Source organism: Liolophura sinensis, chromosome 12 (assembly GCF_032854445.1).
Source record: "Liolophura sinensis isolate JHLJ2023 chromosome 12, CUHK_Ljap_v2, whole genome shotgun sequence".
Classification (NCBI taxonomy): domain Eukaryota; kingdom Metazoa; phylum Mollusca; class Polyplacophora; order Chitonida; family Chitonidae; genus Liolophura; species Liolophura sinensis.
In genome coordinates, this window is record NC_088306.1 from 18,496,327 (window position 1) to 18,520,430 (window position 24,104).

Here is a 24,104-nt window from a genome sequence, read left to right on the forward strand (position 1 = left end):
AAGGTTTGCAATATTTGGTTGATTTGTATGTATTTTGTATAAGACATGCAAATGGTTACGAGGACTATCTGACCTTGTAAGACGTTCTTGTAAAATTGTGTTCTTCCATATGTGATTTGTTTATCTAGTATTATATGAGCCTATACAGATTTTCTCTGTTCACGAAAATATCTCGTGCTTCTGATGTATTTGTGAAGTTTTTTTTTTATAACTTTTTTATATCGGCTCAGTCAGAAGGTGTCTTCCATCACTGTTTTATAAATGTGCTGGTCCAGACTTATTGCAGTCTTGGTTAGTTTGCCTTATATAGTGCACCCTGTATATATTATATGGTCTCTATGTATAATTTAAACATCAATTGATATGATATTTTATATTCATTCCTCCATTGTGTCATAAATCTGTCACTGATAACGTGTTTCAATTGTGTCTAGGGTTTGCCCGGCCCATCTGGTATAGATGGTCGACCTGGAGAGTCTGGTCGTCCTGGCTTCCCTGGGGAGAAGGGTGACCCAGGCTTTAGCTATCCAGGCCCTGCTGGAGAGCGTGGAGAGCCAGGCCTACCCGGTCTGCCGGGTGCCCCAGGTCGCGACGGACAAAAGGGAGAGCCAGGTAAGCTTTGAACAGCAGAAGATTGCAACCGTGTTGTGTTATAGTCGTTTGGATGTGTCTCAGTGACAAGGTGTAACTTCCAACCACAAGGGATGCGAGGTTCAATCCCAGCCTTTGTAACCTAATCATGCTATAGGAATTGGGATGTGGGTTCAGTCCCAGCTTTTGTGACCTTATCATGCAACAGGAATTGAGATGTGGGATCAGTCCCAGCCTTTGTAACGTTATCACGCGATAGTGATGAGGATGTGGGTTCAGTCCCAGCCTTTGTAATGGTATCGTTCTATAGTGATTCGGATGTGGGTTCAGTCCCAGCCTTTGTAACGTTATCATTCTATAGTGATTCGGATGTGGGTTCAGTCCCAGCCTTTGTAATGGTATCATTCTATAGTGATTCGGATGTGGGTTCAGTCCCAGCCTTTGTAATGTTATCATTCTATAGTGATTCGGATGTGGGATCAGTCCCAGCCTTTGTAACGTTATCACGCGATAGTGATGCGGATGTGGGTTCAGTCCCAGCCTTTGTAATGGTATCATGCTATAGTGATTTGGATGAGGGTTCAGTCCCAGTCTGTGTAACGTTATCATGCTATAGGGATTTGGATGTGGGTTCAGTCCCAGTCTTTGTAATGTTATCATTCTATAGTGATTCGGATGTGGGTTCAGTCCCAGCCTTTGTAACGTTATCATTCTATAGTGATTCGGATGTGGGTTCAGTCCCAGCCTTTGTAACGTTATCATGCTATAGGGATTGGGATGTGGGTACAGTCCCAGCCTTTGTAACATTGTCATGCTATAGGGATTGGGATGTGGGTTCAGTCCCAGCCTTTGTAACGTTATCATTCTATAGTGATTCGGATGTGGGTTCAGTCCCAGCCTTTGTAACGTTATCATGCTATAGGGATTGGGATGTGGATTCAGTCCCAGCCTTTGTAACGTTATCATGCTATAGGGATTGGGATGTGGGTACAGTCCCAGCCTTTGTAACATTGTCATGCTGTTGTTATTTGGATGTGACTCCATGGTGATTTGTTCAGTTTTAACCATGAGCATATAATGCTATGGGTTCAATCCCAATCTTGGGCAGAGAATTTGTAGGTTTCCCTGCTCTCATTCTTTGTTTTCATGGGTAGCAGTAAGTAGGTGACACTGAACGCTATCTCCCTAAAAGGCGTTCATTGACAACAGTGTGATAATTGGTAAATGTTTACTAAAGACCGCTTGTTTTTGACCAATGTGGTGTGGAAATCTGTATGTCAGACATTTGAAAGTTTTTCAGTGACGTGCTAAAGTGTTAGCTGTTTAGTCCATGCTTTGTTTCCTTCACCCATGAAAAATAAATCTTCTAGGGAAAAAATATGAGCTGTTAGAAATCAGAAAAAAAATTGCAGTAAAAAGTTTTCTGCACAAGATCGTGGCAGCTGAAATGGACAATATTTGCGTTCCATAGTAGTATGTTTTCTGTTTGATAGGTCTGATTGCACAGACACTGCCCAGTAAGGGCTCGAAAGGAGAGGTGGGTCCAGCAGGTGTGCCCGGATCACCTGGTCTGGATGGATTACCCGGCATCAAGGGCAACCCAGGTGAGGCCTACTGAAATGTCATAGCTGATGTTATACCTGATAGAACCATGATCTTACAGCATTCTGACATCATAGGTGATGTCATACCCATAGAACCATGATGTCACAACATTATGATGTCATACTCATGGAACCATGATTTCACAACATTATGATGTCATACTCATAGAAACATGCTGTCACAATATTATGATGTCATACTTATAGAACTATGATGTCATGTTCTTAGATCTATGATGTCATGTTCTTAGATCTATGATATCATACTCATAGAACCATGATCTCAAAATAGTGTGATGTCATACTCATAGAACCATGATGTCACAGTAGTGTGATGTCATACTCATAGAACCATGATGTCACAGTAGTGTGATATCATACTCATAGAACCATGATATCAGAACATTGTGATAGGTATGACGTCTTAGTGCAATATGTGATGACAAATTTAAAATGTATGATGTCTTTAACAAAACATGTGGTGCCAAATAGAAGAGAATAACATTAATTACCTACATGTACTTAACGTTTGGTTTCCTTTCTTACGTGCTTTTTCTCTGCACCCATTTTATTTAACACATCCTTGCTAAATGCACACGTATACAAAGAATTGTTGAACTGTGGGGGGATCTGTTGTAAATATTGAATAGAGAAACAGTTTGTTAGATAAACTAGCTTGTGTTTCATGATAATTAAACTTTTGTTTTTAAAAACTGCCATTGTTCAGTTTTTCAGCTATTTCCTTTCTCAGCACTTCCTTGTTGTATTAAAAGAGATTGTATATTGAATTTCTTTTGTTATGGATTTGTTGAGAGCATGTTGACTGAAATCCAGGGAAGAAGTGAGCTATGAGCGCTGGCTTTGTGATTTACACTCACGTGACTTGTGTGGTGCTGTGTTGTAGGTGTACCTGGTCGCCCAGGAGTGGATGGCTTAGCCGGTATGAAGGGAGACAGTGGTCTACCTGGCTTACCTGGAACCCCTGGTCCAAGAGGTGAGTTCTTGGTCTGAATATCACTTGACAGATCTCCAGGTGGGGAAGAATCAGAGGTAAAACTCGCCAGAACTATGTCAGATTAAGGGAATATGTTATCACGATGAAGAGTGAGACATTTAATTGAGACTTCAGGTAAAATGTGATTAAAGCTCAGGCACACAGGTTATTTGTGTTAAGTGCAAACATCTACAGTATTCGCAGGAAAAAAGGTCTGCTTCTCTTAAGATTAGACGCGGGATTTGCATTCAAGTGCATTCATGAAAATCGTACAGTGATGAACATGCAAGAGTAGGGCTGTAAATATTGAATCAGTGTGACCAGTTTTAGAGGTTAATTTTTTTTTTGTCACATTTTACTATAAATGGCTGTTTTAAGGAGGTTTTACTAGACTTTATCAAGGTTTTACTGGTAGATATTTATCAGGCTTTGGTGGTTGAGTTTTCAATTTTTGCTGGTTGATATTTGTCAGGCTATAATGGTTGATTTTTTAGGTTTTACTGGTAGATCTTTATTAGGCTTTGCTGGTTGAGTTTTCAGTTTTTGCTGGTTGATATTTATCAGGCTTTACTGGATGATTTTTCAGGTTTTACTGGTCCACGGGGAGACAAGGGAGAGCCTGGTTTACCTGGGCCATCTGGATTGCCAGGGCTGAAAGGAGACGGAGGCTTACCAGGACTGCCTGGTCTGGCAGGTGAGTTTTTAGGAAGGAGGAAGGTGGGTGGAGTGGGATGAGGGAGGCTGGGTGGGGGGGAGGGGTTGGGTGGTGTGGGGTGGTAGACTGGAAGTCCACAAGCTGGGTACACATTAAAACCAACCAGGCCAATGGCTGTCCTCCATGTTGCTTGCAGTATACATGCACTTCTAGTGACGCACCATAGGCAAACCACTGACTGAAGCGTTTCTCACCATAGGCAAACCACTGACTGACTAGTGACTCACCATACGCAAACCACTCACTGAAGCATTTCTCACCATAGGCAAACCACTCACTGACTAGTGACTCACCATAGGTAAACCACTCACTGAAGCATTTCTCACCATAGGCAAACCACTCACTGAAGCATTTCTCACCATAGGCAAATCACTGACTGAAGCGTTTCTCACCATAGGCAACCACTGACTGAAGCGTTTCTCACTGTAGGCAAATCACTGACTGAAGCATTTCTCACCATAGGCAAATCACTGACTGAAGCATTTCTCACCATAGGCAAATTACTGACTGAAGAGTTTCTCACCGTAGGCAAATCACTGACTGAAGCATTTCTCACCATAGGCAAATCACTGACTGAAGCATTTCTCACCATAGGCAAACCACTTACTCACGCGTTGACGCATGTCACACCACATGCAAACTACTAGTGACTCACCATAGGCAAACCACTGAATGACTCCTCTCTCACCATAGGCAAATCACTAATTGACGGATGTCACACCATAAGCAAATCACTGACTGACTCCAGTTTCACCATAGGCAAATCACTGACTGACTCTAGTCTCACCATAGGCAAATCACTGACTGACTCCAGTCTCACCATAGGCAAACCACTGACTGACGCATGTCACTCCACATGCAAACTACTAGTGACTCACCATAGGCAAACCACTGACTGACTCCTCTCTCACCATAGGCAAATCACTAATTGACGGATGTCACACCATGAGTAAATCACTGACTAACTCCAGTCTCACCATAGGCAAACCACTGACTGACTCGTGTCACATCATAGGCAAACCACTGACTGACTCTTCTCTCAGCATAGGCAAATCACTGACTGACGCGTGTCACACCAGAGGCAAACCACTGGCTGACGCGTGTCACACCATAGGCAAACCACTGGCTGATGCATGTCACACCATAGGCAAACCACTGGCTGAAGCATGTCACACCATAGGCAAATCACTGACTGACGCGTGTCTCACCATAGGCAAATCACTGACTGACTAGTGGCTCACCATAACCAAACCACTGGCTGACGAGTGGCTCACCACATGCAAACCACTGACTGATTCTTGTCTCACCATAGGCAAATCACTGACTGACGCGTGTCACACCATTGGCAAACCACTGGCTGACGCATGTCACACCATATGCAAATCACTGACTGACTAGTGGCTCACCATAAGCAAACCACTGGCGGATGAGTGGCTCACCACATGCAAAGCACTGACTGATTCTTGTCTCACCATAGGCAAATCACTGACTGACGCGTGTCACATCATAGGCAAATCATTGACTGACTAGAGTCTCACCATAGGCAAATCGCTTTCTTGTGGCTCATCATAGGCAAACCACTAGCTGACTCGTCGCTCACCATAGGTAAACCACTGACTGACTCATGGTTCACCATAGGCAAACCGCTGACTGACTCGTGGCGCACGACAGGAGCACCTTACTTATGCTACTCCCAGTCAATTTTAAATTGGCTGGGTATGCTGAAACCTTGATAAAAGAGAAATCAGGACATGAAAATTTACCAGTTATTTTGAGTTCTCCTGTTGTTTTACTTGTTAGAAAGCACAAAGTATATAGGTCAACAACCTGTCCCAAACCTACTGTTTTATTTTGCCTTACAGCTTATCATGAGATCAAGAGAGATTCTGTTGTGTTCTCACACATTATAAAATCTAAATCAGTTGCATATTAGTGTTTGTTTTTTTGTTGAGATCAGTCATTTAATTGCCTTTTGCACGGCTGTGTTTCAGGTATTAAAGGAGAGCCAGGGTACCCAGGAGAGGGCGCCCCGGGCAGGAAAGGTGAACCAGGTCCCATCGGCTTCAAGGGAGATCCGGGTCTGCCAGGAAGGCAGGGTTCTGACGGTACGTCATCATACCTGAGGCCTTGTGTCAATTGTATGGGGATCTTTCTACTTACCTGTGTGGAATGATCATTGATTGGTGATCAGGGGACACAAAATCAAAGCTGATGTTGGTTAGAATTATGTGCACAGTATTGTCATTAATTTCAATCCAAAGAAATCCAGTATGTTTTGAAGGTAACAAAAGTGAAATGCAAGCAATATGCACGAACAAAGTGATAGTACTTGCCCGAAAATATTACTTCCCGTTAGTTTTGGGATTATGTGCTGTAATAGTAGCACCGTAATAGTGTGATGCGAAAGGAGCCAAATCTATTCCTCAGATTTTAAATACATGTAGGTACATTGAATATCTATTAATGTGTCTTCAAGTAAAATCTACACCAAGTATCCTGCCAGAGATTCAATTCTTTGAAGCAGTGTGCAGCAGTAACACCTAGTCTGCAACATGATAAGCTATCAGAACAAATCTTAAACAAAGTAACATTCCACTGCATCAAAGTAACCTCATGTTGCAATGAATCATTATTTTGCAACAAAGTAACATTCCTCTGCATCAAAGTAACCTCATGTTGCAATGAATCCTTATTTGGCAACAAGGAAAAGAAAAGCTTAGCACTGCTTAGATTTGAATGTAAAATCTGGTGAAGTTAATATCATATGCAATTAAAAAAAAATCTTTTATAACTTCTTAATTAAATAGTGCCTTATGTTATAATAAGATAGAAAATGCTATATCCAAATAAAGCTCTGAGCAAGAGAATGAAAACTCAAGTCAATAAAATATAAATAGAAAAATTTTTGCAATTTTGAACATGTACAAACAAACCCCAGAACAGCTAAAATCAACAGAATTCTCAAAATTGGTTAAACTGTAGAATTTACCCTACATGACCTGAAATTTCGTCCATATAAGTGCATCTTTAGAAGCAAATAAATGTAACAAAAAATTATTTTTGGTGCTGAAGCTTGCAATTTTCCACTAGAATGTCATCAAACATTTCAAACAAACCTTGGAACACCTTTCTAAAATCAACAGAACTTTTAGAATCAGGAAAAGTAGGTAGGTTTGTCATGGATCATAAGGAAAATTTGAGGTCATGTACTGTATGGAAGATTTCAGTGAATTTAGAGTATTTTTGCTTTTATAATAATAACAATAATAATAATAATTCTTTTGTTTCAGCCATATGTAATATTTAGAACATTTGCGATAAGCGACAAGTTTTAGCTGAGCGTATTGTGTCTGGTGTCATGGACTGATTGTGTTTTGTGATTGCTATGATGACTCAGGTCACCCAGGACAGCCAGGTGTATTATTGACTGAGTGTGTTTTGTTATTGCTATGTTGCCTCAGGACTGCCAGGTTTATCATTGACTGAGTGTGTTTTGTTATTGCAAAGGTGCCTCAGGTCCCCCAGGACTGCCAGGTGTATCATTGACTGAGTGTGTTTTGTTATTGCTATGTTGACTCAGGTCCCCCAGGACTGCCAGGCGTATCAGGATTCAAGGGAGAGCCAGGACGCGCTGGACTGCCAGGTCTCCCGGGGCCAGCTGGCCGTAAAGGAGAACCTGGCTTCCCAGGTCAGGATGGATTGCCGGGACCACAGGGGCCCAAGGGACTGCCAGGAATACCAGGTAGACAGACATCTGTGTCCACTCTTAATGATCAATTCTGGCCACATGATCAGAGAAACAAAGTATTGATCATCATTTAAATTGAGCTGTTATTTTATGTTATAAACCATAGTGTTTTATTATACATAAAAATAATAAAATAAATTAAATTTTGTACAAGAAAATAATTGTAAAGTTGTTGGTAAAATATTATATCGTTTAACTTTTAATTGTGTTACGTGATACTTAGGCATACATAATTATACAAATGTCTTATTTTATATATTTTTTTTATATTTCATGTTTTATGCGGTTTTTATCATTATTATTATTATTGAAGAAATATGTATGAATTACAATACTGTCAATAAAATTTCATCAACAAGTATCGGTTAACTCAAAGATGCAAATTTTGCATCGTTATTCAGTGACCAGTTAATCCGTATATTATGCTATCTTTTGGTTACAGGTTCCCCAGGTTTCAAGGGCGAGCCGGGACTGCCAGGGCTGCCAGGACTCAGTGGGCCAAAGGGTAACCCCGGGGAGCCAGGCCAACCCGGCCGCGCCGGTCTGCCAGGTCTGGATGGACAGCCAGGGCCACCAGGACCCCCTGGTCAGGATGGACTGCCGGGACTGCCAGGTAATGTACCTGAACGTTATTATACCTGATTCTGTCAGGTGATCAGGGGCAGATTCATCAATATCATTTTTGTAATTGTTAAGTCTAAATTTTATTTCTTTTTTTTATGCATCAAAGGGCCATTTGACAGTTTAATGTTTGTTAGAGACCATTTGTTTTGAAAATTTGCCAGTAACATGCCACTGGTGTATGCTGGGCACTCTCTACACATTTTTTTTTTTTTTTTTTTTGATTGGTGTTTTACGCCGTACTCAAGAATATTTCACTTATACGACGGCGGCCAGCATTATGGTGGGTGGAAACCGGGCAGAGCCCGGGGGAAACCCACGACCATCCGCAGGTTGCTGGCAGACCTTCTCACGTACGGCCGCCAGCATGAGCTGGACTTGAACTCACAGCGACCGCATTGGTGAGAGACTCCTGGGTCATTACGCTGCGCTAGCGTTTTAACCGACTGAGCCACGGAAGCCCCCCTCTACACATTAGACAGGCGTTTAGGAATAGCCCAATTCTTCAACCTTTTCAAGTTCCTCTGCAAACAGTATTTAGAAACATTCTGAGAGAAGTGTGACGTTTAGAAAAATAATTTGCACAGTTTTATGAAGCTGTCATCTTAGCTAATTCAAGTTTTTATCATTTCATAAATTTAATAAATAAAAATGAAAAAAAGTGCTTAGCTACTTTAAAAGGTTGGAGATTTACAGTATATAGTGAAAAATTTTGGAGGATTGCGGTAAACAACAGATAAATAAATAAATGACAAGTGTGGGTGTTTTTCAGGTCCTAAGGGTGACATAGGCGTGATGGGATTCCCTGGGGAGCCAGGTCGTGATGGTAACCCAGGAAGAGAAGGTTTGCCAGGTCTTAAGGGAGATCCAGGTTTACCTGGACTGTCTGGGGCACCAGGTCAAGATGGATTCCCAGGTAAGGTCACCTGTCAGCAACACAAGCCTGAAGTGTGTAGAAAATCTAATTAATGTGTGCCTCAAATGAAAGGCAGCAGAGAACTGTGTCAAGAAAGGCAGCAGAGAATTGTGTCAAGAAAGGCAGCAGAGGACTGTGTCAAGAAATACAGAAATAGGGGAAATTCTTAGGAAGAAAGTTTAACGTGATTGTGGACAAAAAAGGCCACCTGTCAGCAACACAAGCCTAAGCATTAAAAGAGACTTTAAGAGCTTGCTTCTAAAAGATTTCTTTGTGTTGTTAGCTGCATAATGTATGTGTTGATACTTATGTTTAATAAGCAGAAATTATCGTGCACCAAAGTTCATGGGGTTATCAGAGGTTATCAGTCATTATCAGACAAAATGACATCACCGGACATACTCAAATTGCGGTGTTGTCATCTCATTCATTATACAATCACACATTATGCATCCGTTTGTGTTCTACAGGAGCTAAGGGTGACCCTGGTCTGCCAGGATTGCCGGGTCCTAAGGGTGACCCAGGTCGAAGCGGAGAGAAGGGCTTACCTGGTGAGCCAGGGCGACCAGGCTTAGATGGGCGACCAGGAGAACCAGGATTGCCAGGTAGGTGGGCAGCAGAGGTAAATACTACAAACCTGTACATGTGACAATAAGACAAGTTAGACAGGTGAAGAGTAATATTGGTATCAGTAATAGTACTAATGCATATAGTTATATTTGCCAAGGGGGTTAGCATGCCAGCACCACATAGTGATCCAGGAGCTGTGAGTTCAAGTCTTGCTTATGCTGGCTTCCTCTCCAGCTATGCTAGGTATCTCTTCCAACAACCTGCGGATGATTGTGGGTTCCCCTTGGGCTCTGCCCGGTTTTCTCCCACTCAAGAAATATTCTTGAGTATGGTGTACATCCCCCATAAAATCCATGAATATAGTTGTATTTGTAGATCCAGTTCAAAAGTCTATTAGAACTTTATCCCGGGAATTAACTTTAGTCCATTCTGAAGTACCGTTAACTTTGTACTTTGATGAGACAGGTATTAAGGTTCAAATCTTTCAAAAGTTGAATACACTTTTGAACAACTGCCCCTGGTTCAGATGATCAGTGAAAAACTATAATCATATGAAAAGACCTTTGTTTCGATGGATCGCAGACCATTATTTCCCTATTTCCTATTTCATTTTGGGGTGTAACTGGATAGCAGACTATGTATATTGTTGTTGGACAATTTTACAATGTTGAACGATCTTCATTAGCTTCTCAGATATTTAAGGTAATACACCTGCATTAAAGTGGAATTAAACAAGGGGATAGTATCAGCTCATCAAGAGATCGTATAGTTTTGTGGCGTGCCCAGAAACCTGATCACACCTGTTCGTTTTCTGCCTTGAACTGTACCTCTGTGTTGACCATAATTATTTGTGTTCCTCAGGTCTGCCAGGCTTGGCCGGTGTAAAGGGAGACCCAGGTCTGCCAGGTGTTGGATTTGACGGACCCAGGGGCCAACCAGGTGAAAGTGGACCCCCAGGATTGAACGGATTGCCAGGACCAGCAGGACCAAAAGGAGAACCAGGTGTGCCAGGTTTCCCAGGTGGACCTGGGCTTAAGGTAGGTTAGCTCACCTATAGAGACATCTGACGATAATGGTGTAACATTGTCAGGTGCTGATTGTCAGGTAGACATTCATGCTGTATGCTTGTATATCATGGTTTATATTAGTGTTCTCCAACCGTTTAACTGACTACTATCATGTCAAATGAAAAATTCTGAATTGAAGTGAACAAATTAGTAAAGGAATCAACTGTGATAATAGTATTGTTTGAAAAGTGACAAATTTTGTAATCTGTGTTGACTGACATATTTAGTTCTGATTTTGAGAGGCCATTTTGTCTCAAGTCTAAAAATTACGTTGGATACTGAGATGTCAAGTTGTTGTTGTTGTAGGGTCTTGATGGAAGACCAGGAGAGCCTGGACGCCCTGGGCAGGATGGCTTCCCTGGAATGAAAGGTGAGTCGATGTGAAAGATTCTAGACAAACTCAGTCAGCAAATGGCTTATCCAAGCAATAGTGTAATTTAAGATATAATCACTTTGCACATCTTTGTGTATTTAAACCAGAGAGAGGTGAAAAAAAAGGGAAAAATATTGTATATATTTATATACACACCATCAGAAATACATGAAAACAACATCTCCTATTTTGTAAATATTTGTGTATTTAAACTTGAAAATGAAGAAAGAAGAAAAGATCATGTGTCACCTAAACACATGAAGACAACATCTCTCTCTACATATATATATTTAAACGAGTAAAAGTTAAGAAATGAAAAAACGAGTGTGCATGGACTATGATAACAGTAGTCCAGAAAGTATTTAAATTTTGAGCTTAAGTAATTTTATTTGATCAGTCTGTGATTTGAGATCAGGCATCCACTATTTACCTGGCTGTTTAGCAGCTTGCCTGGATTCAGATGATTACACGTACGTATTACATCTGTTTCAGGTAACAGAGGTTTACCTGGCCCTAGTGGCTTACCTGGCTTCAAGGGAGAGCCTGGCTTACCTGGTCTACCTGGATTAGCTGGTGCAAAGGGTGACCCAGGATTTTTCCGGTCGCCCAGGAGAAAATGGACCCATGGGACCGAAGGGTAACCCAGGACTGCCAGGCCTTCCTGGACAAGATGGTGAGTAACCTACCACTGCTTCATGTTGGAACCCAGAGTACTTGTGGCTCTTCTTCTAGGTTGAAATGGTGTGATAAGAAGAATTAGATTAATTTTCTAAACCCACGATGAACCTGACTGCCTTAATTAATATTGTAGATGAAGATATTGTTGAGTTTTATTGTAAAACACTGATCAAAGTAAATAAATTCATAGGCATGTCTGTTTTAATTCAACACACTTGTGGAAATAGTAATTGTAAATTTCAGTTTGTATGTAAACTAAGCATTCCATAATTTGCTTTATCTAGGGCTTGTGTTTTGTTTTCGTTTCAATGTTGTAATATTGTACATAATTGCATTGTGCATCTCACCTGTATGGCTGTATCTTTGCTTACCTGTGGGTTTTAGGTTTACCTGGAAGGAAAGGAGAGACAGGTTTCCCAGGCCCTGCAGGACGCCCTGGTCTATCTGGCCTGAAGGGTGACCCCGGTTTGTCTGGGCTGCCGGGTACTCCAGGTGAGTATAACACTGTACAAGTGGCACCTCAGGTAACAGAGACTTCTATCTCAGCCAGGTGCAAGACAAGACACTTATCTCAACCATGTATTTTCTGAACAGAGAATGTAAGTTTAATATCACATTCATAATGGTGTGTTTATTTAATGGTGGAGGGGCTCTCGTGGCCGAGGGGGTTAGCACGCCACCGCGGCGCAATGACCCGGGGGCCTGCCACCAATGCAGTCGCTGTGAGTTTAAATCCAGCTCGTGCTGTTTCCCTCTCCGGCCATACATGGGAAGGTCTGCCAGTAACCTGCAGATGGTCGTGGATTTCCCCTGGACTCTGCCCGGTTTCCTCCCACCATAATGCTGGCTGCCGTCGTATAAGTGAAATATTCTTGAGCATGGCGTTAAACACCAGTTAAATGGTTTTAATGGTGGATGTTTTACCAGTTTACAAAGAAATTTTTCCTCCACATGAGATTTATTTATTTCTGTAAGTATATATACCAAGATATATACCTTAATAGCTTAACAGTTCATGTAGCTCACTTTAAAGTTTAATGTACAGTATACATACAGTTGTTTTTCGGGAAATAGCAAAATGCAATAATGATCTATGAAATGATATATGGGCAGTGGTATACATTAAAATGAACTCTGCAATGTAGAATACAATGAAGGATTTTGGTGAGCCTACGTGCTATTGTTTTGATTTGAACTCAGTATACATATGGATTGGCTAAGCCTGAAGAGTTCTAAGATTTTTCCTATTTCCTAGCACTTTCTAGACCCAAGTTGTAAGATTTTACCTGTGTCACCAGTAATATAGTAGGGGATTCAATATAAATTATCCAGAGAGTTGTTGAATCTGTGTTCGTCTGACCCGTGATGGTGGGGATACATGTACAAATGTGTGTGTCGTTACAGGTGAGAAGGGCTTACCTGGCCTACCAGGCTTAGACGGTCAACCTGGATTACCTGGAGACAAAGGAGATAGAGGTAAGTCTGCTCTCACCTGTTCTGAGCTTAACACTTCTGATTGTCTGATCCACTGAATTTCTAACCAATATTTCTGGTCACACAAGATTGTCAGACATTCCTGTAAGCTATATCTCGAGAATCTATTGCTGATCAATGATTTTCTGCTCTCTCAGTATTCTCAGCTTGTCCTTAGCTGTATCCTACGAGAGCCTTTTGCCGAGAGATTTTCGGTTCTCACAGGTTTCTCAAACTTGCCTTAGCAATGTCCCACAAGAACCTATTTTGCGAATAGATACTTTTGGTTTTCTGACCCATTAACCACATTTCTTTAAACTATACACCTAGAAGCTATTGCAGATCAATAGATTTTCTATTCTCATTGGATTCTCATATCCTCCTTAGCTATATACCCAACTGGTATACTGCCAGAACTTTTGCTGATAGATTGTCTGTTCTCACAGAATTCTCAAACACTCCTTAGCTGTATTTTCCCCAAACCTATTACTGATAGATTTTCAAACATTCTTTATACATGTTCCACCATAAAGTAATCTCATTGCATTCCCACAGGGCCCTCAAACATTACATATTGCCAGATATACTTTTTTTCGTTCAAATAGTTTGATTCAGATCAGGAACATAGATGTATTGTTTAAATGTTTAATAAAAATACAGATCGTTCCACTCTGACAATTTCAATATTGCAAATGAAACTCTTGGTTTGCCATCTTTCACACATACACACAGGTATACATTACTCACAGCACTGTACATAACCACCCCTTGTCTCTCTGAACAACAGGTCTGCCAGGTCTACCTGGTCCTCAGGGTCCACCTGGGCGCTCCACCGTTGGCAGTAAGGGTGAGCCGGGTGTTTCAGGACGACCAGGATTGGACGGTCTGCCAGGACCCAAAGGAGAACCGGGTAAGTCAGCAAGGTCATGAACAAGACCATTAGCAAGGTCATCAACAAGGTGTCAGCAGCAAGGTCGTCACCACGGTTACCAGTCACATACCTGCTAACTGTGCTGTGAGGATCATAACCTGCTTAAAACAAGTGGGTTCAAGCACTGCACTCTTTTGTTCTCTTGTTTAAAACATCACAGTCTCTATCTAGTTGTACTCATAAAGCAAGAATGGTGTTCATAAGCATTGCAGCATAACAGCAGAGATTGGTGTTTTTTTTTTACATGGCTAGGAACTGACTTGTGGGTAGTGCCAGGAATTGTTCCTTTGTATACTGTGACTAGTGTCTTTGGCATGGCATTTCACTGAGGCAGCACTCAAAATAATGGTGAAAGCAATTTTAATTAAACCTGTGTTGGAGAGGCCTCTGTGGCCAAGATAGTTAGCATGCCAGCTTGGTGCAATGACCAGAAGTTTCTCACAAGTGCGGTCTCTGTGAGTTCAAATCCAGCTCATGTAGCTTCCCCTTTGTTTGTTTTGTGGGAAGGTGTGTCAGAAGTCTGTGTATGACCATGGCTTTCCCAATGGCACGCACTGGTAGACTGCTTTCTGACCAGTGAGGTTGAGTGGTTTAATCCAGCTCTCACTGGTGTGGCAATATGGCTATATCACTTAAAGTCAGGAGGTTTGGAGCTGGTAAAAAGAGAGCGGTTTGCTTAATTAAAACTAAATAAAATAAAATTATTCAGTATGGTGTTAAACAACAATGAAATAAATGAAAAAATAAACGAATGGCTTTTTGCTTTTATTCCAGGACGGCCAGGTTTAGACGGCTTACCTGGGATGAAGGGAGAGCCGGGACAGTCTCTCTTCAACGGCCCTAAGGGAGATAAGGGAGAATCTGGTTTCCCAGGAGCACCAGGTCAGTTATCCATGTTCTGGTTCCACTGTTAGGTATCCATGGTGACGTAAAATAGCTTACATCGTAATAAAGGATGTGTTGAAGTGCTGTGTGTGCCTTTTTTTTTTTTGTTGTGATATTTTTGAAAGTGGCCGACAGATAAAACTTTCATGCAGATATTGAATGATGAGATAAGCAAGGTCAGATTTTCATGACATTGCAACAAAGGTTACATATTAAAAAGTACAGGTTCTGTGCAGTGCAGGGAGGGGGAAGATTTATGAAAGTGGCAGATAACAGATTAAACTCCTTTTCAATTAGTGAATGATCAGTAAGTGATTTATCTGTAGTTTAGAGTCAGGTAAGAACATAGAAACGTGAGATTTTTGACAGGCAGAATTTTGCATTTGTGAAAGGTGTGATTTAATTTCTAATCTTTCTGTTAGATATTTTCCTTGATTCTGATTGGTTTATCTACCATATAAGGCCACTTGGAAGGTGTAGATAATAAGGCCACTTGGAAGGTTTTTGTGAAGTGTGATTGATTACTTCAGGAAAACGTAAGTCTTGGCATCAAAAGTAGCATATTTTTAGGCCGTCATGCTCTTTTAAGTGAAATACAGTAGTTGCAAACACATGTTTGTGAAATGGTGAAAATGCAGTTTTTGTTTGTGCATTAAGGTACAGGTAGGTGCAGGTATATTTCAGGGCCTGGTTGTTCAAAACTGTTTCAAAACTTAATACCAGATTTAACTTTTAGCTAAGCCTTCAATTCTGTACTTAGTACCAAAGTGATTGCATAACAACATCTTATATATGAACTAAAACTGCTGTTATACTTTGACATCTGCATAGGCTGCTGAGTTTGGCTAAAATTTTAAATATAAAATATGACTTAAAACCAATATTAACTAAGGCGCTTTTGAACAACTGGGCCCTGGAGTTTTAGGGTGAAAGTTCTGACTGTTTGCCAACAGGCTATTCTCACACCCGATAACATTATAATGTGTGTACCTGTGTGTTACAGGCCCACGGGGTAATGATGGTGGCCCTGGACAGAACGGTCTGCCTGGGTTAGCTGGTGCTAAAGGTGAGCCGGGCTTACCTGGCCTGCCCGGCTTTGAAGGACGCCCAGGACCACAGGGACCCCCAGGATTGCCAGGTGAGTAGGTTAAGAGTGTCAAAAAAACATTAAAAAACATAGTGTAAAACTGAATTTTCTTTCAATCTGACAAAATTTTCAATGCATAAATTTCAAATAATATAGCACCAATATTTTACTTTTGGATTCAGCACATATTTTATGTTCAAAATTAATGTTGAAAAAATGAAAAATGGTATACAATAATAAATGGTATAAAAATAATACAATGGTATAAAATAATAAGTGGCACAAAAAATAATAAGTAAGAAATAAATTTCAATCCAAGTTTGAATATTGTGCATATTGTTCTAGTGTTTACAGTCTAATTAAATCATAGATATTAAACAGAATTATCATACTCCCAGACTTGCAGGCTGATGAGAAAAACATAACATGTTGTATGTTTTCATGGAATAATTTACTCATTTGAAATTATTAATTACACTGTAAACACTTGAACCTTATCACAACATGGTGGTGCTAAATTTGAGATTGTTAGCTACACTGTAAACACTTGAACCTGATCACAACATGGTGGTGTTAAATTTGTTATTGTTAGCTACACTGTAAACACTTGAACCTGATCACAATATGGTACATGGTGGTGTTAAATTTGAGATTGTTAGCTGCACTGTAAACACTTGAACGTGATCACAACATGGTGGTGTTAAATTTGAGATTGTTAGCTACACTGTAAACACTTGAACCTGATCACAATATGGTACATGGTGGTGTTAAATTTGAGATTTTTAGCTGCACTGTAAACACTTGAACGTGATCACAACATGGTGGTGTTAAATTTGAGATTGTTAGCTACACTGTAAGCACTTTAACATGACCACAACATGTTGGTGCTAGATTTGATATGGGACTTCACCTGAATGATGGACCTTCAAGGACTAGCTTCCTTAATGCATCACAATGACCCAGGAGCCCCTCACTAATGCAGTTGCTGTGAGTTCAGTTCCAGCTCATGCTGGTTTCCTCTCTGGTCCTAAGTTGGATGGTCTGCCAGCAACTTGCAAATGGTTGTGAGTTTCCCCTCAGGCCCTTCTCAGTTTCCTCCCACCATAATGCTGGCCGCAGTATTCTTGGGTGCGGCGTACAGCACCAATCAAATCAACGAACAAGTACTTGACTGGTTGCTGAAGTAGGCTGATCATCATCCTCATCATCAGGTAGAAGCTGCATGTGGTGGTAATGATGGAGTGTGTTTTTTCAGGTAGAGAAGGACTGCCGGGCTCCTCAGGGCCTAAGGGTGATCGTGGTGACTCTGGACCCCCAGGACTACCAGGTGTGAGAGGAAGTAAGGGAGAGTCTGGTTTGCCTGGCCTACCTGGACCAGAGGGACGTAAAGGTGAGTTTTTGAACTGTGGGGTATTCAGGCTGTCTCAGATGTTCCGAGTTTAATGCTCTGCGATACCATAATCTGTTACCTGGTGTATAAGATAACTGCACAGTATGGTGTAAGAGAGTTTTAACTTTTTGAACATCTTTGCTTGATCAATTTCACACAAGAAATATTCTTGCCCTAGGAAAAAAACAATACATGTTATAATATATACACAAATAAATATTAAATTAGCACTTTGAAGGGTCAGCTCATCAACAACAATGATGTGAACAAGCAGTTAACTGCACATTGTGTGTCCTTTGTGACGAAGTCTCCAGTTAGAGATACATTCGTGCATCTGCTCATTTTAGTCAATATATATATACATATATATATAATTCTAGCATGAATATTGAGTTTCTTTATTTTCACATAGACCATCTACTTTGCCACAAGGCTGGTAAAGAAGTGTAATATTCTAATTTCAATAATACTAATATCTGTCCCAAATTTTAAACAAATTAGGAAAATGTGATCTACATGTATATTATTGAGTTATATGTGTTTATGAGTTACCTATGTTAATGAGGTATCTGTGTGAATGAGTTACTGAAGTTAATGAGTTACCGAAGTTAATACATTACTTATATTAATGACTTTTTTGAGTTACCTATATTAATGAATTATTTGTGTTTAATGAGTTACCTATGTTAATGAATTATTTGTGTTTAATGAGTTACCTATGTTAATGAATTATTTGTGTTTAATGAGTTACCTATGTTAATGAATTATTTGTGTTTAATGAGTTACCTGTGATTAATCAGTTAACTGTGTTATTGAGCCACATGTTTATGAATTACCTGCGATATGAAGTTACCCATGTGTTTGTTGTGGGCAGGTGACCCTGGTCTACCTGGATTACCTGGCCTGAAGGGTGAGCCAGCCAGGTATGAGTGTCTGCGAGCCCCCAAGGGAGATAAGGGTGAGCGTGGTCCCCCAGGAGAGCGCTGTCTGCCAGGTCCTAAGGGACAGCCAGGTCTACCTGGTCTCCCAGGTAAGAGATCATGTTAGCCCTGTTGTGTCCTTCACACTCACAACAACCAAGGACCGATTTCATGAAGCTCACATAGTTGAGTAAGCCCTCAACTACCATGACAATGTATGTTGTACAGATATGAAGCACACTTAACTAAGAACGACTTTACACTAAGTAGGCTTCATGAAACTGACCTCTGAAACATTACAATATTTAAAGGATACTGGAGTCATTTTTATTTCCTAAAATGCAGTTTAGGGTGTGTCTTAACGTACAAAAGCTAAAAAAAAAAAAAGCTTCTTAGCTTTGATCTAAGGGCGTAAATTGCCTTAAACTACAGTTTTTCTAAGGACATTCTCATATACGGTTCAAATTTATGTAATATTCAGTCAAGACGTCAATGGGGATGTCATATTGTTGGAATAAATTTGAAACCATTAACCGAGCAAATGCATGAACAAACTTTTATCATGCACATATATGTACTTGAATGCAACCTGGCTCTTGTCACATTTTTAGAGATTGACATGAATGTTATCTGTGTTTTATGCTGGTACTATAATGTTAAACAGGTCAGAAGGGCTTACCAGGTCTGAGAGGAGAGGATGGTTTACCTGGTCCTCCAGGTGAACCTGGTTTACCTGGTGATATTGGTCTACAAGGTCCCCCTGGCCAGGATGGTCTCCCAGGTAAGGATGGTCTCTCCAATTTCCTCACGATCCTGAGGGAAACAGAGATTTGATGTGATTTAATTGGTGTTTAAGCAGTACTCAAGAAAGGGAAACGTAGAAGCGCTGCTCTACCTAAACTTACATCATATTCACTGATGTTTCTTCCATTCCTTCTGCAACCATTGTATTTATAGTGAAATATCGGCCTGAAACCACTGTGTTTTAATTCGGACGTTACCTGTATATGTTAACCCCAGCTGCAATCAGCTTTTTATCATTGGTTTTGAAATATTATATAAATCTACACAATACACAAGAATATTTTTCATCCCTTGCAGACAGAGGTGTACACCTCAGTGCGAGGTATAGATCAGGTGTATAAGGGGTGTACAGCTCATGCACACCTCAGTGTGTATATTATCTGAGGTGTACTGTAGCTCAAGTACACTTCAGCCATATGCCTATACCTCAGATATACCTCACAAACTTTGAACAGTTTTTGAATATAAGATAATGTACTCAGATACACCTCAGCAACTTTAAAATAATCAACACAAGGAGGCATAGCCCAGGTAGACCTCAGAAACTTAGAAAGTTTTTGAATAATGAAGTGATCAAGTATCTGAGGTACACCTCAGCGACAGTTTTAAAGTGAGATTCATAGGATAACATCTTGCATATAATGAATGACAGCATTGTCAAGCAATATACAAATGAGGGTGGAGGGTAATGGTACATGTGTAACATGGTGATTGCAGGTCCTCGTGGTCCCCCTGGCCCCTCAGGTCTGCCTGGTGTCCCTGGAGCCGTCCCACCCACAGGCTTCCTGCTGGTGAGACACAGTCAGACGCCAGAGCTCCCATCATGTCCACGAGGTCTCGTCAAACTGTGGGATGGCTACAGTTTGCTCTACATCGAAGGCAACGAGAAATCCCACCACCAGGATTTGGGTAATGTCTCTTTTTTTTAGCGTTTTCTTGAACCTGTTAGCATTCAGGCAGTTTTCTCAGGTATTGGCAGGATTGTTTCCACTCATCTGTTTGCTAGTGTTGCCACTCACATTGTTAGTGTTGCCACTCAGCATTTTGTAAATGTTGCTGCTCACATTTGTTAATGTTGCCACTCAGCATTGCTTGTGTTGCTACTCAACATTGCTTGTGTTACCACTCACATTGTTAGTGTTGCCATTCAGCACTTTGCTTGTGTTGCCACTCACATTTTTAGTGTGATCATGCAGCATTGCTAATGTTGCCACTCACATTGTTAGTGTTAGCAATCAGCATTGCTTGTGTTGCTACTCACATTTTTAGTTTGGTCATTCAGCATTTCTAGTAGGTGACAGAAGAAGTGTTCCATTGTTTTGAAGACAAACAGTTCAAAACACAGTTTTAAGAAGTTGTTGCATGCAAAATGTGTGTTGTTTTTTTATTCCGGAAAGAAGAGAGCATATTGTGTTTGCCCTAGTAGGCCAAGGACATTTTAGCGTATATTTTGAAAGAGCATAAAGTATTCTGTCCCAAATTCAGATGAAAGAGCATAAAGTATTCTGTCCCAGATTCAGATGAAAGAGCATAATGTATTCTGTCTGTGATTTAGACGAAAGAGCATAAAGTATTCTGTCCCAAATTCAGATAAAAGAGCATGAAGTATTCTGTCCCGGATTTAGATGAAAGAGCATAAAGTATTCTGTCCCAGATTTAGATGAAAGAGCATAAATTATTATATCCCAGATTTAGATGAAAGGGCATAAATTATTATATCCCAGATTTAGATGAAAGAGCATAAAGTATTCTGTCCCAGATTTAGATGAAAGAGCATAAAGTATTCTGTCCCAGATTTATGCACTCTATAGCCTAAAGCATGGGTAAATTGTCTGAAATTTTATTTTATATTTCCATTCATTCATTCTATATTTTCATTAAATGGTCCCATGGTCCCTTTAGGAATAAAGAAATAATGAAAGAATAGATTCCATACGTGCCAGTTTGTTTGACCTATGACTGATTGTTGTGTTCTTAACTTTGCAGGTTGGGCCGGATCCTGTATGTCAAGGTTCAGCACCATGCCATTCCTTTTCTGTAACTTCAACAACGTTTGTAATTACGCCAGTCGCAATGACAAATCTTATTGGCTGTCTACCAATGCTCCAATTCCCATGATGCCCGTCGGAGCGGAGGAAATCCGTCCCTACATCAGTCGTTGTGTCGTCTGTGATGCACCTTCAAACATTATCGCAGTTCACAGTCAGTCGCTACAAATTCCAGACTGTCCGAATGGCTGGTCAGGACTCTGGATTGGTTACAGTTTCGCCATGGTGAGAAGACATCAAAATACCTCGGGATAAAGCATGTGACGAAATCGCTTTGTGTGAATCATTTGTCTGATGTCAGATGATGATGTGTTCAGAAGGCTAAACTTGTAATTATCATGTAACTAGCAACTAGTTCAAAAGGCTAAACTTGTAATTATCATGTAACTAGCAACTAGTTCAAAAGGCTAAACTTGTAATTATCATGTAACTAACAACTAGTTCAAAAGGTTAAACTTGTAGCTTAACAGTGCTTATACCAGCAGAGGCTAACGGGAATTTCCCTTTATCCAGCTGTTACAGCATAGATTTCCCGACATTTTATACTTTATGGTATAAAGTACATTTTAGATAAATAGGTAAAGGACAATATATATAATTTCTATTTATTTCTTTATTCACTTATTTAGAGTCAGATTTAAGAAATTTCCATTATCATTTATGGTTAGGACGGACATATAGATATGTAGATGGAGGAAATATGTAAAATTATGTTTAATTTATTGTTCTTTTAATAATAAATAAATAAGACATTCAGATGAAGTCATGTATCTATCCTAAATCTTGTGTGTTTATTTTTTGTAGCACACTGGAGCAGGAGCAGGAGGTGGAGGCCAATCCTTGTCCAGCCCTGGCAGCTGTCTAGAGGACTTCCGCGCCACGCCGTTTATTGAGTGTAACGGAGCCCGAGGAACCTGCCACTATTTCGCCAACAAATACAGTTTCTGGCTGACAACAGTAGAATATAACCAACAGTTTGGTGACCCGCGTCCAGAGACACTTAAAGCAGGCAATTTGAGGACGCGTGTCAGTCGCTGTCAAGTCTGCTCCAGAAATGTACGTTAAGAGGAGACAATTCAACTGGTTTTAGAGTTAATAATAAATACATAAATGTTTACTTCGGTCTCATAGTGTCAAAACAGGTAACAGGACTTCTGCTTCAATCACCAAATGCACTTTGGACACACTGGACTGTATATTTCAAGCTGTGGAGGTCAAACTAACCTTTCACTTTGCTGTAAATTACCGTACACTGTTCCTTTGATATTTACATGTTGTTTACATGACATAAGCAAATCATGATATTATTATAAGTGGGGTTTTTTTTTGTGTGTGTATCTCTATAAATAACGGCATTTTCACTGAAATGTGCCTTAAAACTGACTATTGGTGCTAAAAAGTATGTAGTTTAAATATCGGTATTATAGGTAGAATATTTTGTTATATACCTGTTTTTAGTGAAGAATTTGTACTGCTCATTTGTTAGAGGGTGTAACCATAGTGATTAATCCAGAACAGCAGCATCCCTGGATTTTTTTGTCTGTTAATCTACATGGCGAACATGTTCCCTACACAAAATGGCCGCCATGCCACACAGCATGCCCTTGTGAGTCCGTAAGATGACTCGCCTCATTCTGGATGTACAGTAATGATATGCGTGAATCACAGCGACAGCATCACTGTGATCTGTATAATTAACACTGCCAAATATTTTACACAAAATGTGTCTCAACTCACATATTTCTTTGTTTTTTTGTTTTTCCCTCCTTTGTGTTTTTTTTCCTTTCTGTATTTTTTTTTTCTGTATTTTTCCTGTGTTGTGTATTTTCTTTGTCTCGTTCAGTAGGAGGAAGTCTCTATCAGGCCCTGGTTTCATGTCCTGCCGGCCACACCCTCTTTCTCAATATGATAATGTGATGTGTAATAATAAAACAAAACATGCTCATTTCTCCATACGCAGGAGTTGTCTTCCCTTTTCTAAGAGTTATTCCCCTTTGTTTTTAGGCCAACAAGAAAATTATGTAAACCGATATCATACAAGCACAAGCTAGCTACTCTGCAAATATCATTCAGGAATTCCAAATTGTGTCGGCATTTTTCTGTGCCAGGCATTGAATTCAAGAATTTTGAGTTGTGGTGAAGTGAAAGCTGGTAGCGTCTTTGTTGTGGAAGGAATTCAGAAAGATATTTTCGCAAGGTAGTTTGATGAATACGAGTTCAAAAGAATCTCTGACTAGCTTCTGTTTACGGCCACGTTTTTTTTTATGATCACAAATTCAGTATTGCAGAACATGTGAACACATTACAGATGTGATTGTTTTTTACTTGTGCATTGATGATTCAGTATGAAAAAGTAGGAAAAATTTTAAGATAATGTTAATTGCATATATTAAAATTGATATTTCACGAAAAGGAAACAAAGTTCATGTTTAATTTGGAAATACTGGAAGGTTTGTGATGAACAAATGATCAAGAAACATGGGAATAAATCTGAGAAATTGTGATTCCTTCAATGGTTGGTTTGGTTTCTCAGTTGCTAAAGCAACGCTGGTCATGGAAAGATTTTTAGTCTGTATTGCTTGTTGGCTGGTTTTTCGGATGCCAAAACAACATAGTGGTGAAAGAAAGACTTCCAGTATCCATGGTATTGCTGGTTATGTTAGAACATGGTACCCATTTTAAGAGCCTG

The 24,104-nt window shown here is 40.2% G+C and overlaps 1 protein-coding gene across 1 annotated transcript in view; it reads left to right on the forward strand.

The window, feature by feature from the left end:
* LOC135479143 (collagen alpha-2(IV) chain-like) overlaps positions 1-23,368 on the forward strand; it is a 62,546-nt gene extending 39,178 nt beyond the window's left edge. Inside the window, 24 exon segments of the mRNA XM_064758899.1 lie at positions 435-612; positions 2,085-2,195; positions 3,100-3,189; positions 3,776-3,883; positions 5,896-6,009; positions 7,485-7,646; positions 8,095-8,265; positions 9,046-9,189; positions 9,660-9,794; positions 10,621-10,796; positions 11,133-11,196; positions 11,692-11,846; positions 11,848-11,872; positions 12,262-12,369; positions 13,282-13,353; positions 14,138-14,260; positions 15,056-15,163; positions 16,170-16,304; positions 17,509-17,643; positions 18,518-18,673; positions 19,228-19,344; positions 20,085-20,276; positions 21,354-21,640; positions 22,220-23,368. Of these exon segments, the coding sequence (XP_064614969.1) occupies positions 435-612; positions 2,085-2,195; positions 3,100-3,189; positions 3,776-3,883; positions 5,896-6,009; positions 7,485-7,646; positions 8,095-8,265; positions 9,046-9,189; positions 9,660-9,794; positions 10,621-10,796; positions 11,133-11,196; positions 11,692-11,846; positions 11,848-11,872; positions 12,262-12,369; positions 13,282-13,353; positions 14,138-14,260; positions 15,056-15,163; positions 16,170-16,304; positions 17,509-17,643; positions 18,518-18,673; positions 19,228-19,344; positions 20,085-20,276; positions 21,354-21,640; positions 22,220-22,480 (3,327 nt within the window). The 3' untranslated portion in view covers positions 22,481-23,368.
* Positions 23,369-24,104: the final 736 nt, after the last annotated feature.